At 38.7% G+C, this 19249-nt stretch overlaps 1 protein-coding gene across 1 annotated transcript in view; it reads right to left on the bottom strand.

The window, feature by feature from the left end:
• The window catches only part of RNF20 (ring finger protein 20), a 60897-nt gene extending 41692 nt beyond the window's left edge, over positions 1-19205 (bottom strand). The window contains exons 1-6 of the mRNA XM_053692315.1: positions 19180-19205; positions 16841-17010; positions 16525-16692; positions 16247-16397; positions 3024-3209; positions 1704-1822 (exon numbers count right to left, since the gene is read on the bottom strand). Coding sequence (XP_053548290.1) covers positions 1704-1822; positions 3024-3209; positions 16247-16397; positions 16525-16692; positions 16841-16969 — 753 coding nt within the window. The 5' untranslated portion in view covers positions 16970-17010; positions 19180-19205. The remainder of the gene's footprint in view (positions 1-1703; positions 1823-3023; positions 3210-16246; positions 16398-16524; positions 16693-16840; positions 17011-19179) is intronic.
• Positions 19206-19249: the final 44 nt, after the last annotated feature.

Raw genomic sequence — 19249 nt, 5'->3', positions numbered from 1 at the left:
TTCCCCCACATCACTAATTAAATAATTAATTTAGTAACCCCTAAACCGCCATCCACCAACGCAATAAACTTAATTAGCACATTAACCCCTAATCTGCCAACCCCCCACAACGCATTAAACCTAATTTACCTATTAACTCCTAAACCGCCAACCCCCACAACCCAAATAACTAATTTAATGACTAAGCCCCCAACCTAACACCCCCTAAATTATCCCCTTTAATTATAAAATACTACATTACAATTAAAATAAAAAAATAAAAAAGATTAAATTAATCTAAAATTACACAAAATAAAAAAAAAGTCTATTACAGAAAATAATAAACCACATTATCCAAAATAAAAGAAAAAAAACCTAATCCCTATGAAAATAAAAAAGCCCCCCCACAAAAAAAAATAAACACCCCCTAATCTAAGAATAAACTACAAATAGCCCTTAAAAGGGACTTTTGTAGGGCATTGCCTAAAGTTAAACAGCTATTTTCCTTAAAAAAAAAAAATAGTCCCACCCACCAAACCCCTCAAAATAAAAAACACTAAAAAAAACCTAAAATACCCATTATTTCTAAAGAGGCATTTGTATGGGCATTCAGGCTCTTTTTCAATTGCCCAAAAAACCCTAATCTAAAAAAAAAAAAAAGCCCTAACCACCCCCCCCCCAAAAAAAAACCAACCTAACACTAAAGCCCCAAATAGGTACTCATGGTTCCTGAAGTCCAGCGGAGGTCTTCTTCCAGGCTGGTCCATCATCAGAGGTGCGGAGCGGTGTTCCCAGATGTGGTGACCCTCGGCGGCGGTGTGGAGGCTCCTCTTGGCATGGAAACACATTGAAGATTGAATGCAAGGTACCCGATATTTACCTTGCATTCCTATTGGCTGAAATATTTGAAATCAGCAAATAGGATGAGAGCTACTGAAATCTTATTGGCTGATTTGAACAGCCAATAGGATTTCAGTAACTCTAATCCTATTGGCTGATTTAAAAATTTCAGCCAATAGGAATGCAAGGTACCCCAAATTGATTGCGGTACCTTGCTTTCAATCTTCAGTTTACGACGGACATCAGATGAAAAAGAGCCTCCATGCCGCCGCCACCACTGAGGACCGCTGCCGCTGAAGATGATGGATCTGTCTGGAAAAAGACCTTCTCTGCCGGACTTCAGGAACAGCAAGTACCTATGTGGGGCTTAGGTTTAGGCTTTTTAATGTAATTTTTGGGGTGTTTTTTTATTTTAAATTAGGTTTTTTTTGGGCATTTAAGGGCAATGCCCGTACAAATGACACTTTAGGGGCAATGTGTAGTTTAGTTCTTTTAGTGTTATGTTTTTTTATTTTTGGGGGTTTGGTGGGTGATGGGTTTTTACTGTTGGGGGGGGGGACTTAGTATTTTTTAGAGGTAAAAGAGCTGTTAATCTTGGCAATGCCATACAAAAGGCCCTTTTAAGGGCTATTGGTAGTTTAGTATTATATTAGGGGGGATTTTTATTTTTATAGAGGTATCAGTTTAGGTTTAATTTTTTTATTTTGGATAGCTTTGTTTATTTTTTGCTGTCATTTTACTTTTTTTTATTTTTTTGTAAATGTAGCTTAGGGGTTTGTTTCTTATCGCCTAGTAGTATAGAAATATATTTTTTTCTTCACTTATTCACACGAACCTCTGAAATTAAACACAGAATCTGGTCATGAATTAATACTCTCACTCACCTCCTGAGTCATACTCTGCTGCTTCTCTTGAAGCAAGTTGCATAACTCCTGCAAGCGCACATTCTCATTTGACAGCAGAGAGTTCAGATCTCTGACAGCCTCTTCCATTAGTGATGGGTCTGTTGTAAAAAAAAAAAATGATTTTTTTTATATATATATCTTAAAGAGCAGCACTACTGTTTGCATTTAAGTGTTTAAACCCCCATAGTGAAAGTAGCTACAATGCAGAAAATGGACAAGAGCCAATAACGGGATTCATATGTGTGTAGCAGGCAGTCAGTTGTCTTAAAGGGGCAGGAAACCCCCAAAAGTTATTTCAGGATTTGGATAGAACATACAATTTTAAACAACTTTCCAATTTACTTCTATTATCAAAGTTGCTTCATTATCTTGTTATCCTTTGCTGAAGGAACATTGCACTACTGGCAGCTAGCTGAATACATCTAGTTAGCCAATCACAAGAGACAAATGTGGCAGGCACCAATTAGCAGCTTGTAAGATATGTGCATATTCTTTTTCAATAAGTGATACCAAGAGAACAAAGCACATTTGAAAATAGAAGTGAATTTAAAAGTGTCTGGAAATGACTTGCTCTATCTGAATCATGCAAGTTTAATTTTGACTTTCCTGTCCCTTTAAACACATTTATATACAATAATTTTTTATTATAACTGTATTATGTCTCTTTATGTACTCTTGAACAGAAGAAAACAGTAATTATAATGTAATAAATTGTGCACCTTTGTAGATATCAATTTTTTTTGCCTAGAACATTATCAGCGTTGTCCTGATGTTACTGTAATTTCAAATTAAGTCACAGAACCTCAGTTCATTCACAAAATTGGATTATTCCCCTTAACTCCAAACTGGTTAGGTAACTAACTAGTTCATACCCAAAGTAGTTCATACCCAAAGAAATTTGTTTCTCAGTCTTAATGTATATTGTTTAGGTAATTAACCAAAAAGCGCTCTCCAAAATTATTTAATTGTTGTGATAAACGTTGTGGATAGGTTTAATAGTGATAAAGGTTTGGGACTGATAAAAGATTAATTAGGGGGTAGCAGTCTATATTACGGAGGGATCACAGTTAATGTTCATAATGGTAGAGTGGTTAGGGTGGTAAAGGCTTAGAAACAGTGGGGGGGATAGAGTTTATTGCAAAGAGGGTTTCAATAAGGAGGTGGGTGGACTGCGAGAATAAGAAAAATCCTAAATATATATAGAAAACACTACATTTTGCTATGTGTGACATTTTGGTTGAACATACACAAACACACATGCAAATACAAAAATACATAGGTGCATGGTAAAAAACCTACCTGTGCTGTTGAGTTTAACAGAGAGCTGATCCAGCCGTGCATGCAGACGATCATACACTAATACAATGCGAGAAACTGCACGGCGTGAGGATTCCACTCGTTCCTGAAGCTGAGACTCAATCTCTTCACTGCTGCTACTGGCCAGGGTGGCCAGAAAGGAGAGAGGAGCTTCCCATATACCCTCACCTACAAGTCAAAAATATAGTTTTTTAGTATAAAGAAAAATATAAGCGATACTGTGTGTTAAAAATCGCACAAGCTGAATCAATAGTGATTCCAAAGTTAATTTTTAAAAAAGGACCACTAAACACAGAATAGCATCCTATAATATAAAAGGCCAAGTGTGTTTGTCTGAAGCTGTCATGCGCAGTAGAGACAGCACGACGACAAACACACCTGGCCTTACCTGACATGCAGCGAAAGTGGGCGTGGCCGGACGGGGGGGGGGTGACCGGATGGGAGTGTGGGCGTGGCCGTGCATGGCGGTGGACGTGGCCGGGCACGGTCGGCGCGAGAGAGAGGAGAGAGAAATAGAAAGAGAGGGGGAGAGACAAAAAGAGATAGGAAAGAAGAGCAGAAGAGAGGGGGGAGAGAGAGCAAAATAGAGGGGAAAGAGCAAAAGAGAGGGGAAAGAGCAAAAGAGAGGGAAGAGAGAGAAAAAGAGAACAAAATAGAGGGGGGAGAGAGAGCAATAGAGAGGGGGAGAGAGAGAGCAAAAGAGAGGGATGGAGAGAGAGCAAAAGAGAGGGGAGAAAGACAGAGCAAAAGAGAGAGGGGAGAGAGAGCGCAAAAGAGGGGGGGGAGAGAGAGAGAGCGCAAAACAGAGGGGGGGGAGAGAGCGCAAAAGAAAGGGGGGGAGAGAGAGCGCGCAAAAGAGAGGGGGAGAGCGCAAAAGAGAGGGGGGAGAGAGAGCGCAAAAGAGAGGGGGGAGAGAGCGCGCAAAAGAGAGGGGGAGAGAGAGCGCAAAAGAGAGACAACGCAAAAGAGAGGGGGGAGAGAGAGCGCAAAACAGAGGGGGAGAGAGAGAGCGCAAAACGGGGAGAGAGAGAGCGCAAAACAGAGGGGGAGAGAGAGCAAAAGAGAGGGGGAGAGAGGGAGCAAAAGAAAGAGAGGTGGAGCGAGAGAGAGCGCAAAAGAGAGGGGGAGAGAGCGCAAAAGAGGGGGAGAGAGCGCAAAAGAGGGGGAGAGAGCGCAAAACAGAGGGGGAGAGAGCGCAAAAGAGAGGGGGAGAGAGCGCAAAAGAGAGGTGGGAGAGAGAGAGCAAAAGAGAGGGGGGAGAGAGAGAGAGCAAAAGAGAGGGGGGGGAGAGCGCAAAAGAGAGGGGGGAGAGAGAGCAAAAGAGGTGGGAGAGAGAGAGCAAAAGAGAGGGGGGAGAGAGAGAGCAAAAGAGAGGGGGAGAGAGCAAAAGAGAGGGGGGAGAGAGAGAGCAAAAGAGAGCGGGGAGAGAGAGAGCAAAAGAGAGGGGGGATAGAGAGAGAGCAAAAGAGAGGGGGGAGAGAGAGAGCAAAAGAGAGGGGGGAGAGAGAGAGCAAAAGAGAGGGGGGAGAGAGAGAGCAAAAGAGAGGGGGGAGAGAGAGAGCAAAAGAGAGGGGGGAGAGAGAGAGCAAAAGAGAGGGGGGAGAGAGAGAGCAAAAGAGAGGGGGGAGAGAGAGAGCAAAAGAGAGGGGGGAGAGAGAGAACAAAAGAGAGGGGGGGAGAGAGAGAACAAAAGAGAGGGGGGAGAGAGAGAGCGCAAAAGAGAGGGGGGAGAGAGAGAGCGTAAAAGAGAGGGGGAGAGAGCACAAAATAGAGGGGGAGAGAGCACAAAAGAGAGGGGGAGAGAGAGAGGGGGAGAGAGAGCAATAGAGAGGGGGAGAGAGAGAGCAAAAGAGAGGGATGGAGAGAGAGCAAAAGAGAGGGGAGAAAGACAGAGCAAAAGAGAGAGGGGAGAGAGAGCGCAAAAGAGGGGGGGGAGAGAGAGAGAGAGCGCAAAACAGAGGGGGGGGAGAGAGCGTAAAAGAAAGGGGAGGAGAGAGAGCGCGCAAAAGAGAGGGGGAGAGCGCAAAACAGAGGGGGGAGAGAGAGCGCAAAAGAGAGGGGGGAGAGAGAGCGCAAGGGGTGGGACCGCTGTATTGCAAAAAATGGCCATTGTGAACGGGCTTTAGGACTAGTATTCAATAAATGCATAATGAATAGACAATACGAAAGCACTTACGTTTGAATTTCACATGAGTATTAGATTTTTTTCTGACAAATTTCAGTTAGTTTTATTTTCCTTCCTGCTGCATCATGTGATAGCCATAAGCCAATCACAAAATGCATAAATGTATATTCTGTAAATCTTACACATGCTCAGTAGGAGCTGGTGCCTTAGAAAGTGTGTATATAAAAAGATTATGCATATTTGTATAATGGATGTGAATTGGAAAGTTGTTTAAAATTGTGTGCTCTATCTGAATCATGAAAGGTTAATTTTGACTTCAGTGGTCTAAAGCGAGTCACACTAACATTTGCATTTTGGATAGTTAGGGCATTCTAAATCAATTACATAATAGCCTTCCATGGGGGTACAGTAAAATTCCTCTTGGATATTGCTTGAGTGGTTAAAAGGGGGGTGGGCCCAAGCGCCCAGATAAGAACCTCTGGTAACATGCTTGAGTGGTTACCAGTACTATAGTTCTGTGCGATACTATTAATAATAATAGGCCATATTACGAGAGTCGCGCAAACAGTTACACGCAAGCAAAAAGGCGTTTATCGCGGGTGTTTGCGCTCGTTGGGTTTAGCGCTCATATTACAAGTTGAAAGTAAACACGAACGTGTTAGTGTAATAGTGATTTACGCTAGAATGATTACCGCGTCCTCAGAGCTCTGGTTAACTTTCGCAAACAAAAAAAGTATAAAAAAACTGAGAAAAAATACATTAAAGAATACAGTTACACTCATAACACGATCTAATAACCATTATTAATAAAATTTGCATTAAAAAAAAGGTATATGGGCTCAAAGATATGAGTTCAAAGGGCTTTAACATAGAGATGCATACATATACATGTCTAAAGATATATATATATTACATTTACAAAAAAGAGAGAAAAACTTAAACCCATGTGAGGTTTAGTAAACCTGATGTTTGTTCTGTACCTTGGTAAAGGTGCAGACCTTTTAAGTAGAAATAACAATATAACAATAAATGTGAATACAAACATAAAAGAGGATAGCTATATCCTCTTGAAGAGAAAGGGAATTCAGCACTCTTTTTAATTTCAAAACAAAAATTCTTTATTATTAATCTTCCAGATTCAAAGAAGTTCTGTGTGACACACCAATAAAAGAAACATAGTATACCTATACAAACTCAAAGCAATCCTAAATACAATGTAACCACCACAGCCTATACTAGCTGAAAATCCTGGCCACAGAGTTAAGGAATAAGGCAGACATTAGGTGATATACAGAGGACATATGATGTTAGAAGCTATACCGCCTCCTCAGTGTAATTAGTACCATACAATATTGTGAAACAAAGATGTTGTTGTCTATCAGACTAATGTCCAGAGTAATCTTCCCGGTAAATGACCGCGGCTTTCGCCGCACTCTACATCTGACCGGACTGGAATATAGTCCTTAATATGGGGCACATTAACAATGCCTTTGTGTGAAATGCTTACGTGATCGTGTATGGAGCAGCTTACATTTCCTGGGACTCCCTTCATCGAGAGCTCGTATACAAACGAGTAGCGTGTTAGCGTTCAGTAAGCCCTCCTTCTCCTCTTACGTCACTGTGTTTCACTCCAGCGATACAAAATTCAAGGATTATAGGCAGCTTTTCTTGTATCACTATGTGATTGAGATGTCAGACTGCAGGAAAAAACAACAGTCACCTTCAGGCAAAGTATTCACCTTGGTAAGCCTCAAAGTGTCCACAGCAAGTACCGCGACTGGCTATGTGTCAGCCTTCGCATCAGGTTCCAAACATAGCAAGCTGAATGCTTAGCACCTCTCACCTATGAATGTCCAGGTAGGTACATGGAAATCATTTCCGGACTTGAGTCCTCAAAAAGAACAAAAAGTAAAAGCCTTAGCCGACAACATATGAGTTTCACCCCACAGGCAGTCTCTTGCTGGGGCTTCGTTAGGGCTGTAATCACCTCGACTCCAAACAGCCTTTTAAACCTGATGTGGCCCAACCTACTTTTTAAAATACCTGTTGGCTCTTAAAGGGACATTGTCTTTATTTTCCGGGTTGAATGTCTCATTACCTAATTGTATATACATCTTGTGTATTTAAATAAATACATCTAATTATACAAAAACCTCTTTTATCGGAATAGCATACACCTTTTCAGAAGTGAATTACATTTAGGTAATTACCTTAACTTTTTCCTTTGGTAAATACACTTTGGACTGAACAAATTCCTTTTTGTATCCTTTACTGTGTCATCTGGTAACACAGTTTTCTAGTCTGACAATCTATTTTTTGGAGCGATTCCAATATGGAAGGTACTGACAGCTTTTTTCCCCTTTTGCCTGTAACAGATGGACTTAGAACAGATTTTTTTTCTACTAACATTACGGATTACAATCTGAGTTGTCTCTTTGATGAGATGGAGAAACTTGTTATAAAGGAATTGAAATTACAATATGATGTGTGGACCTTTGAAAGATACATCAAATTGAATATCATTCCATAGGGACTTAGACTGAACAAGTTCCCTACTTTTGAGGTCCAGGATGAAGATTTCATCAATTCATGGAATAGCATTCTAACGGAATTCTCCATCAGACTTACTTTACTGTTGATTTCCTATGAAATGAAATTACTAGCCACAGTGAGAGAAGAGATAGGGAAACTACAAGTAGAAATGAACAACAGGAAGAATGAAGTAGATTTCCCTAAATTTGATAGTATTTTAAAATCTTCACTTACTGAAACAAAAAGTTTGGTTCTTAATTTAAAACACACAAAGTATGTTAGGGATAAAACAGATTATGACAGCAATAGTGTCCAGGACCACCATCAGGGGGTGACTCCTGTCAGGGGCCCAATGGGCCAGGGGGGGGCCATGAGGCAAGAACTAAAAAAAAAAAAAAAAAAAAAAAATATATATATTTTTTTTACATTTTGGCAGCCACCAGTGGGTACTACAGCAGAGTGCTAATTGAGCATGGGAAATGTTATTACAAGGAGTAAAGCATTAGCATTTGAGAGGATTTCTGAGTGTGCACTAAACCATTATGCACAGTGTGAGACAGACTTGGCACTTTATTTGTACAATGTGTGCCTGAGTCAGACGGCAGATCACTTTCATTTGCAGCGGAGGTAGGTCTTACTTAGCAAATGTTTTTTATTTCTTTGTGCAATTTCGGATTGTAACTTCAGTGTGGTAGTAGTTGTATGGTGGGGCCAGGGGTCCATAAAAACACATTTTTTTTAGCAACAGTGTATTTATGATCATTTGACAATGCTGTAGAAATTCCATATTTAAAACCATGCAGGATTTATTTTCTCCTCAATACACAAATGGTAGGTGCCCTTTCGGCAGATATATATATATATATTACATTCCAGTTTACTGCCCCTTTATGCAAGGACTTTCCAGATGCAAGGAGGCATTTTATCTAAGATTTTTACATCTGCATAATATGTTATACTCTCAGACTAAGATTGCTCAGTGTTTGAAATGAGACAGGGTAACTTAAAACTGTTCAGTTTACACTACAGCTGACTTAATTTTGAAATACATACAAACAAGCCTAAATCCTGCATTTAACCAGATCTAATGGTATGAGTACCACAGCTTATGGTTTCACAAAGACCATATAGAGTACAGCATTTTCAAAATCCATAAGTACAGCTGACAGATGGGAACATTTGTACACTATATTTGAAGTGGTGCTCTTGGTTGGGGAAAATACAAACAAACATATGTCAATCTTTTAAAAGTACTTTTCTTCATCTAGCCATCTACCCAGATCATTAATGTACAATTTTTTATTCACAGAATTATTTTTGTTTGCACATTTACAAATATGATTCTTTAAAAAGTGATCTCTTAATTTCTGCATTTTTTATCATGCATGTGACACACTGTTGATTTAGGGGATGCAAGGTGCATAAATGTTTCCTCCTGTGAGTGTTTCTGTGGGTGTCTGTGTTTATGTCTTTGTGCTTTGGTTTGTGTCTCTATGAGTGTATATGTATTTTTTTTCTGTAGGTCTCTCTGTGAGGGTGGGTGTGTATGTCTTTGTGCATTTTCTGTGGATGACTGTGAGGGTGTGTGCATATGTCTGAGCTTTTTCTATGGGTGTCTCTGAGGGTGTGTGTATGTTTGTCTTTGTGTATTTTCTCTGGATGCCTCTGTGAGGGTGGGTGTGTATGTCTGTTTTCTGTGGATGTCTCTGTGAGGGTGTGTGTGTGTGTGTGTGTATGTATGTATGTCTGTGTTTTCTGTGGATGTCTCTGTAAGGGTGTGTGTTTTCTGTGGGTGTCTCTGTGAGGGTGTGTGTCTGTGTGTTTTCTGTGGATGTCTCTGTGAGGGTGTGTGTTTTCTGTGGGTGTCTCTGTGAGGGTGTGTGTATGTCTTTGTGTGTTTTCTGTGGGTGTCTCTGTGAGGGTGTGTGTATGTCTTTGTGTGTTTTCTGAGGCTGTCTCTGTCGGTGTTTCCTTGGGTGTATGTGCAAGTTTGAGTTTGTGTGTGTGTGTCCATTGTCTGTTCCTTTTTAGGACATTTTGATCTTACTACTGATTATTCACATCTTTCTACAGACTTTGAGACTAATGAGACCTTTCCGGAAGTCACCTAATCCACCATTTAACCTTTAAATTATTGTTTAGGCAGTTCAGGGCCCTTCCTTTCAGCCACTGCATGCTGTTGTCATCATTTAGTTGGCATCTTCCTTTACAAAAAGATAATCAGAACTCCATATTTTGTTTTCTAAATATCCTTTTTTTACAAAAATGTAGTCTACCTCATTACTTGTCAGGTCAATGTAAACAAGAGCTGAGTGTCTGCTTGGGTGTCTGTGTCTGAGTGTGTTTCTTTGCATGTCTGCTAGAGTGTCTATATGTGAATCCTTATGTGTGAGTGTGTTTCAGTGTATGAGTGTGTCTGTGTGTTTGTATGTTACTACCTTTACAACATTTCCAAGTTTAAATAGACACTTAAGAATAAAGTGCATATATGTTTTAGTCACTTGGTCAAAAATTGCACATGTCAAGGGGGTGGGGCTGATCAATAGTTAAGTCAGGGGCCCCAAAATTTCTAGTGGCGGCCCTGATAGTGTCTATGTGTGGAATAGGACAGATAGAACTAACACTAGGAGATTACATAACAGGGGTAGATCTAGGAGTAGGAACAGAAGGAATAATAGAAATAGTAGATCACCTAGCAGTACTAAGACAGCTTCCCCCAATTCAGATAATGAGAATAGGTCTAAAGGGAACCATGGAAACATGGGGCAAGTAACAAATATGGAACAGAACACACAAGTAAACATTCTTAGAACCAATACTAATCGTAATGTTAATTCTCTGATACCGAATATTCAAACACCTATGCAAGTTGAGAAAAAAGGTAGTGAGGCCCAAGGAACCATTACAAGCTATGGCTTCTAACAAAGGTTCTAAATATGTGATGAGCCAATCTAACAGTCAGCAAAACATAATAAATCAGGACAAACAGGAGTTTGGCCGCAGAAAAAACAGGTATAGGGCACGAAAAGAACAGATACCCATTGAGGGGAACAAAACCAGCACAAAGTACCTATAAATAATGTAATCAATCTTTCCTCCATGGAACTTACTGATGAATAGGGCTGCAACTAACGATTATTTTCATAATCGATCGATTATTTTTTCGATTAATCGACTAATCGGATAAAAAATAAATTAATTGTTTCCTATATTTAAAATAAAATCCACATACTAAGTGTTATAAATATAAACTTCCAACTAAAACATTACATTGAAACAACTGTTGGTCCAATTTTTTAAGCAGAAGAACACATTTTTATAATTAAGCAAAACAAACCACAAACTGTTTGAAAAGAGGTAGAACTAGTAAGAGATAAACGACCACTGTTTATAACATTCTGGTATTCACTCTTTCATAAACTTTTCATTAAAAGCAAAAATGTCAACATGACCACATGCTCCTGGCTGAGGCTGGCTCTCTTTTTTGCAAGCTATTTTGCCTGCAGCAGAGAAGAGGCACTCAGATGGTGTTGAGGTGCCTGAGATGCATAAATAGGGTTTTGCCAATTTCACAAAGGTGGGATATTTATCTTTGTTAGTTATCCACCAATGCAAGGGGCCTCTCAACAAAGTAAGCCTGGACTTCATTTTAACATAAAAATATCTTGAATATCTATATGCAGTGGTAAATAACCATCTATAAGGTTAGGGGGGGAAATATCTAGTCCACTCTTAAAATAACAGATATATACTTACAGAGGCTGAATTTGGTACATATTTCAATTAATTAAAAATAGAAAAAAAGGCAAAAGGCCTAAAGACGATATATCAGTAAAAGGACACAGCCTTACACATTTATCTATAGAGTACATACTGTATATCAGCAATAGCAAGCGATCCGCTAAAAATTGTGCAAACAGGTAATAGTGACATCAGTAATAGTGACATCAATTCATATAACAAATGCCATCAATCTAGGGTTAGGTGTAAATAACAAACTTGGCACTATATCATGCAAAGCATAGTCCCAAATCACCTAATTTTATATAAACAATCCAAATTATGACTCCCATTTTATTTCTGGGTTGCACATAAGACAGGAGTAGTTGTAAACTTAAAAAGAAACTTATAGTGTCCTAAAAAAGGGAAAAGTAAAAGGTCTGTGGACGTCCTTTAGGCTAAGGGCATAACCATAAAACACAATACAATGTGCAGGAGCTCATTGGAGTAAAGCAGCTGGTGCTGTGCACAGACCAACTAATTGCAAACCAACTAATCGATTATGAGATTCGTAGACAACTATTTTCATAATCGATTATTATCGATTATGCCGATTAGTTGTTGCAACTCTACTGATGAACGTATTAAACTGTTAAGCCTTGGCCTCAATTTTGCTCCAACAAGCACATTTATCATCTTTAAAACAATGTTAGATTTTAATAAGTTGTTAAGGAGTCTAACTTTACAGAAGTATTTACACACTAAGTTTCAGGTGAGGGAATTATGATTAGTGATACACCATCATGCTCCATGAAAAATTATTTGAATGTTATCTCTTTCAGGGATGCGTGTGATTTAAATACATTAAATGCACTGTCAACAGAGAGTCATAGAGATCAAGAACATTCCTTCTGTGAATGAATTTAGTGGTTTCAAACAAGCATCAGAATTTTACCCCATACAACATAGCGGTACTATACTGGAAACCTTTTATAGAAAAGTGGAAAATGATCTCTTGACTCTGAATGCTGATATGGGGAAAACAGACAATCTGTCAAGCAGGGAAAGAAAAGCCCTCAATGAACTCAAACGTATGGACAATATAGTCATACGTCAGGCCGATAAAGGGGGCTCAATAGTCGTCTTAAGTAGAGAAAACTATATTGAGGCTCTACGGCAATTACAGGATACCATGAATTATGTTCCCCTACAAGGAGACCCTACTAAGCTGTATCAGGGAGCATTGAAAACACTTTTGGATGATGGTTTGGAAGATGGGCACATACATCTGTCCACAAGGGATTATCTTTTTATTGAACACCCTGTGGTTCCCATCTTCCACCATCTTCTAAAGGTGCATAAAACCCTTGTCAATGTACAAGGCCGCCCGATTGTGAGCGGGATTGGTTCTATATCATAGCATCTATCTGAATGGTTAGATACCATTCTGAACCCTTTGGTAATTAGACTTTACAGTTACTTGAAGGACACCAAACATGTTATCAACTTGTTGGGGGAACAGGAATGGATTGATGGCCGCTACAGACGGTTAACGATTGATGTGGTGGCACTTTACTATAATATACCCCATGAAAAGGGGCTTGAGGCAATATCCTTTTTCTTAAGAACCTGTATGGATTTTACAGAAAATCTGAGGAACTTTATACTCAGGGTAACTAGGTATCTCCTGGCCCACAATTACTGAAGGGCAGATTTATCTCCAAAGGTGTGGGACAGCGATGGGTGCTAAGTTCACACCATTCGCCAACCTGTACATGGGATGGTGGGAGCTGACCACATCTTTGGAGATGGAAACAGATATAAGGACAACATTGTATTTTACAGGAGATACATAGATGACCTGTTGCTCATATGGCAAGGTACAGAAGACGAGATGGGGTAATTTAGAGTGAAATTAACAACAATGATATGGGTCTGAAATTTACGTTTGAACATCATGAAAATAAGATCTGTTTCCTGGATTTGGCTTTGACAGGTGACAAGAATGGATATATATTACAAGTGATACCCATCCTAAGCCAATTACACGAAAAACACTTCTGCACGCCAGGAGCTGTCATCCTTCACATGTGCCATTTTTGGTGGCCAAAGGGCAGTTCATAAGATTAAAAAGAAATTGCACTGAGGATGAGGCCTATGGCAGGCAGAGTGAAGATCTGAGAAAAAGATTAAAAGAAAGGGGCTACTCAGAATAAGTATTGGACAGAGCTAAAAAACAGGTGGCTAGTTTAGACAGAAAGACACTTCTTGACAACAGAATGACCAACATTGAACACACAAAAAAGAAAAGTGAGGGTACTTATTTTGTCACAGACTATAGTGCCCAATATAAAGATATCTGTAAGATTGTCAAGAAGCACTTTAGACTTCTAGCTGCCGATGATTGTCTGGTCAGCAGCGTTGACAGGGAGCTTAAATGCTCCTATAGAAAGTGTAAAACTTTGGAGAATTTTTTATCCTCCTCCTGTTTGCCAAAAATGGATAACAGGGCCAAAGGCTCCTGGCTCCAGCACAAGGGCATGTTTAGATGCAGCAAGAGAAGATGTAGACCGTGTGAATATGCCCTGATTTTTCGTATTGAGTCATGCCTAAACTGTACAACTTCATATGTTATTTATGTAATAACATGTATAGAATGTTTAATTCAATATGTAGGGTTAACCTCTAATGACGTGAATACATGCATCAGAAACCATCTATCAACTATCAGTTCGGTAGAGGGCACTACCCCCTTTATCCAGCACTTTGTAAGAGAGCACAACAAAGCACTGACCACTTTTCGGTAGCAAGCTATTGAAAAAGTGATAACCCCCCTAGAGGAGGGGATAGGGACAGACTGCTGGGCAAGAGGGAAATGTATTGGATCTTCAAGCTGGGCATAAGAGTTCTATTTGGAATGAATTCTGAATACGATTTAATCAATTATTGGAAATGTTCCATGTATTTAGCCGATTTTAACTCTCTTGTTTGGGCAGAATATGAGTTGTTTTTTTGTAAATTACGCTGTCAAGCTTTTGAGTACACTGCTGTTTACTTTTCAAGTGAGATTGTAATTTAGAATATAATTAAGTACACCATAGACACACTAAATTACTATTGCTAGTTTGTAAAAAGTCGGATGTATATATTCTGTACTTAAACACATATGTGATTTTCATGCATTTCCCATTTCAATCTGTGTGTTTATCTGTTTACAAAGTCCTTTAATGTCTGTTGTAAATATACCTATAAATATGGTAATCACAGGGGACAGCATGAGTTGTTTTTAACCACTGATAAGCTGCTGTAGGCTACATAGGTCAAGTAACAGGTGTACCCATTAGCTTTGATTACAGCCCAGTGCCGAAACATGTTAGCATTTTTTATGCTGTGAACCCTTTGATTTGTTGTAAGATACCTTCCATATGTCATTTTAATTCCTACTTTGGATCGAATAAATTTTGAAGTTTTAAACTGCATTTCCGTTGGAGATATATATATATATATATATATATATATATACACCAAAATACCTTCATATATATTTAGAAATATGTATTATGAATAAATAGAACAAGAATGCTATTTTAAATGCAAGTAAACACTGTATTAGGCTTGTTTGTAAAAGAATTCAAAGTCTATAAAAAATTCAAACCCATTGGCTCAGAACCTTACATCTAGTGGAGTTTGCTGCAAGAGCGGGAACGTTAACTAATGCTCCACTTGTAATCTAGCCTAATGGCTTTCTTCAGCTCTTAAAAAGCACTACATTTTACAGAGGTATTTCGGGTTGCAATTTAGCATAACACTTAACGAACCACTTTTTTTTAGTGCAATGAGCGCACTTTTAGCACTAGGCATGATCATTTGGCAGCTTCATTTGCTGCGGAATGCGGAAATAGGCTGCCGCTCGTGGACTTTGGCCATTTTCAGTGCCAGATTTATACTTCTGAAAGATCACCACACTAAGATCTGATCTGTGCAAATCCAGATCTTAGTGTGGTGATCTTTCACAATCATAAAACCAGCACCGAAAATAGCCACAGTCCACGAGCGACAGCCTACTTCTGCATTAGGCAGCTAACAAAGCTGCCGAATGCTCCTGCCTAATTAGCACTCCCATCAATATACATTTATTTAAAGTACAGGGTGCGCAGAAAATGCTTCTGCAGCATTAAGACACTTTGGTTAAAATATTTAATTATCCCCTTGTAACACCAGATTGTGCATTAACGTGCCCTGCACTCCACTTATATTCTAGTCCTATATTAACAGGACATATTCAGATTTAGTTTTTTTTTGACAGGTTGATCATTATGGTAACTAATGACATTACAGTCAAAATGGGGGAAAAAAAGCACATCAGAAAACTTTGATTACAATTAAAAGAGTTTTAAGCAAAAATGCACACAAAATTTGTAGTTTAGTAAATCTGTAAAGAAATGCCATGACGTGTTTCAAATGCTGCAGCCAGAAAAGATATTGGGGAGTAAGCTACACACTTGCAGGGGATCAGAAAGCGGCGTTAATTAATAGATATATGCAAAACAATATCTTAGAGAAGTGGTCTCTGGCAAGTCTATGCTATTTACTTGCTGATAAAGACAACTGGCACAGCTCTACTGCTGGAAAGAGGACAAGTCTCCACACCACACAAAAACAGTATTAAAAAGAATGGTATTATTGTTGTTTTAAATTAACTTACAATACAATAATATACTGCTATAAGCCTGCAGTCTTATACTTTTAAGGTATCCCCAATTAACTTATGGATATTTTAAAGCTACAAACTATATCTCCAATAAACCTAATATGTGTGTCACATTACCTCTTTCTCTTTCACTGTCTTTGCGCTCTGGGTTACTGTCAGAATCCGGTTCAGGTTCAGGAATTACCAACGCTTTGCGTTCACTTAAAAATTCCCCCAAATCCTGATCTAAATCATAACGACCCAAGAGAATACCAATGTTCTCATCAAACTACAATGAAGGAAAGAAAAAAAAGAAAAATGAAGGATAATATGATAAAAAAAAGACATGAAGAGGGAATATGAAACTTTAAAACCCAACAGAAAAAGTCACTGATCATAAAATAACAAGACAATACCTGACTCCAGTAGCGGTTGACAATGAGGAGAGACGCATCATCTGTCGCTTGCCTTCTCTCCAGAGTTTCAATACGATCACGTAACTCATCCTCTATCGATTGTCTCTGATCCAGCATACCAGCCAGTTTCTTGTTCTTAACCTGTAAGGTGCGCAAATCCTGCTCTTCCTGCAAGAAGCATCAGAGTTAAGAAAAAGTGGAAAGCAAAACCAAGAGAAAGAATGTAAAATATGCTTAATAAAATATGACAAAGACCAAAAGAAACAAAGGAAAAATAAAGGAAAGAGCAAACATGAATTGCCACTTTTCTGCTTACAGTTGATGAGACACCTCCGAGTTTTATTGTCTCCACAGTGGTTCCAGAATCCTCCACTGTTGCCTTCTTCTCTGGGGGTGCTGAGGAGCCAGCATCCCCTGCTGTTCGCTTACTGCCAGCCCCTGACATGCTGATGGATTTAAGTCTTTATGCCAAATTCATTGACTGGTCTAGAAGATGAAACACTAGTTGTTATAAATGTCCAAATACTGATAGTAAATGAGAATCATGCATTTCCCAGCCTTTATTCTGTGCTTTGATATAACCAAGAGTACGTAAAGGAGCCTTAACAGTTACGTTTTCATATATATCCATACAATATATCAGAAATTAACCCTTTCCTGACGGGGTAAAAGTGTCTACATCGGAACAACTGTTCCGATGTAAACAATTTGAAATCTTGCGAACGTTAAAGTGATCACGAGATTTCAATGATGGGATCGCGTCAGGGGGGCGTCCCTATGATGCTAGGCACGCCCTCCAGACCGCGATCCCATCAGGGAAGCTCCAGTGCCTTCAGGAAAGCCACCCGGTTAGGACGTTGTATTCTGTCCATCGGCGTTAAAGTCCAGAGAAATGAGGACGGAATACAACGCTGCAACGGCGTTAAAAGGTTAAATAAACATGAAACCCAACATTTATTTCATGATTCAGATGGAGCATACATTTTTAACCAACTCTCAAATTTACTTTGATTATTACATTTTCTTAATTCTCTTGGTATCCAGTGTTGAAGGAGCAACAATGTACTACTGGGAGCTAGCAAAGCATATCTGGTGAGCCACTGACAGGGGGCATATATGTACAGCCACCAATCATCACTGCTGCTCCTAAACCTACCTAGGTATTCTTTTGAACGAAGGATACTAATAGAACAAAGCAAGTTAGATAAGAGAAATAAATTGGAAAGTTGTTTAAAACTGCATGCTCTGAGTCTATATGAATCATTAATGTTTAATATTGACTTTACTGTCCCTTTAAAGGGATAGTGCACTGTAAAATTGTTTTCATATTAATGTATTTTCAATGATTTGTTATACCAGCTGCAGAGTATAAAATGTATGAGATATTGCATTATCATGTTTATTTGTGTATATGAAGTAGCTGGTTTTGTGCTTTTAAACCACATCCTATTACAATGGGTTGAGTTTCAAGTAATATCAGATCTCATTATCACTTTTTGTACACACACATGCTTCCTTATCTTATATTTGTCTGGAAAAACCAAAGCTCAATACGGAGAAAAAAAACAATAGAAAAACTATCATTTTATTTCTTAACTATCCCTTACCCCACTGGGAGTGTAATTTCTTCTGCTGGCTGTGTTTACTTAGGCTATTCAATAGCTTTAGACTCCAGTATAGAAGCTTTAAGTATAGGTGGGGATACCACAGGCTAAATCAGCTATTTCAAATGCAAAAATGGGGGTACTCCAGCAGGTATAATGGATCATTGGGTACAATTTAAAGGAGACAACAATTTTGGGTGAACTGTCCTTTTAAGCACTAAATTGCACAGTTTATGGACACAATATAAATGTTTTTAAATGCATTGCAATTGTCATTAGTTAGTAAAATTGTGTATAATTTGTCATTCCAAAGTTATTTCTATTTTAAAGCCTCTAGTCTAGGCATTTGTGGCCAATCAGAGACAAATATAAAAGTACTCAAGTACTGATCATTCAATCATTGTTGCAGAAGTGTCACAGTTATGGAGCCTGCAGAATGCACTCAGTCTCTATGGAGCAGTGGGACAAAATCATAATTAGAGAAAAGCAAAATGAATAATGAAAGCACATTATAAATATTATATTATGTGTAAGGAAACACCATACAACTTTGATATCAATGATCATTCCTTTAAAAAAAAATGTAAGCCAAACATTTTTGTATAAAAATGTTGTCAGATGATTATGTCATGTGCTACAGAAAGCATGCCCCATTGCAGCATATTTTGGTGCTTTATAAATTAAGTAAATGTCACTTTCAAGCACTCTAAAACATACATGCTAATAAAAAGTCTGTGTGCACAATAAGCTGATTCGTTTTAAAGGGATTTGGTACTTGCCTTATGTCATAGGTAAAGGTTTAATTTACTGTCCCCTTTAATTTGGTTTTGTGTGAAAAATACAGATTAGACATCACTGTTTATAATGTGATAGCTACATTTATGTCACCTGCGGTTCCTTCACTAAGCACAGAATTACAGTAATGGGATATACAGTAGCCATATGCATTTGGCATATGCACAAGGCATTTTTATATACAAGTAATCTTCATGAAATATATAAATACATTATTTGATTTAACTGTATATTGCTCAATGTTTCATAAACTCACCACAAGCACGTCGGAAGCGGAAATGACGTAGACACTTAAAAAAAAAGGAAATAGTAACCTATGCGCGGAC

Source organism: Bombina bombina, chromosome 9, assembly GCF_027579735.1.
Source record: "Bombina bombina isolate aBomBom1 chromosome 9, aBomBom1.pri, whole genome shotgun sequence".
In the NCBI taxonomy this organism is placed as follows: Eukaryota; Metazoa; Chordata; class Amphibia; order Anura; family Bombinatoridae; genus Bombina; species Bombina bombina.
The sequence above is the reverse complement of the archived record's forward strand: the minus strand, read 5'-3'. Positions and strand labels throughout refer to the sequence as shown.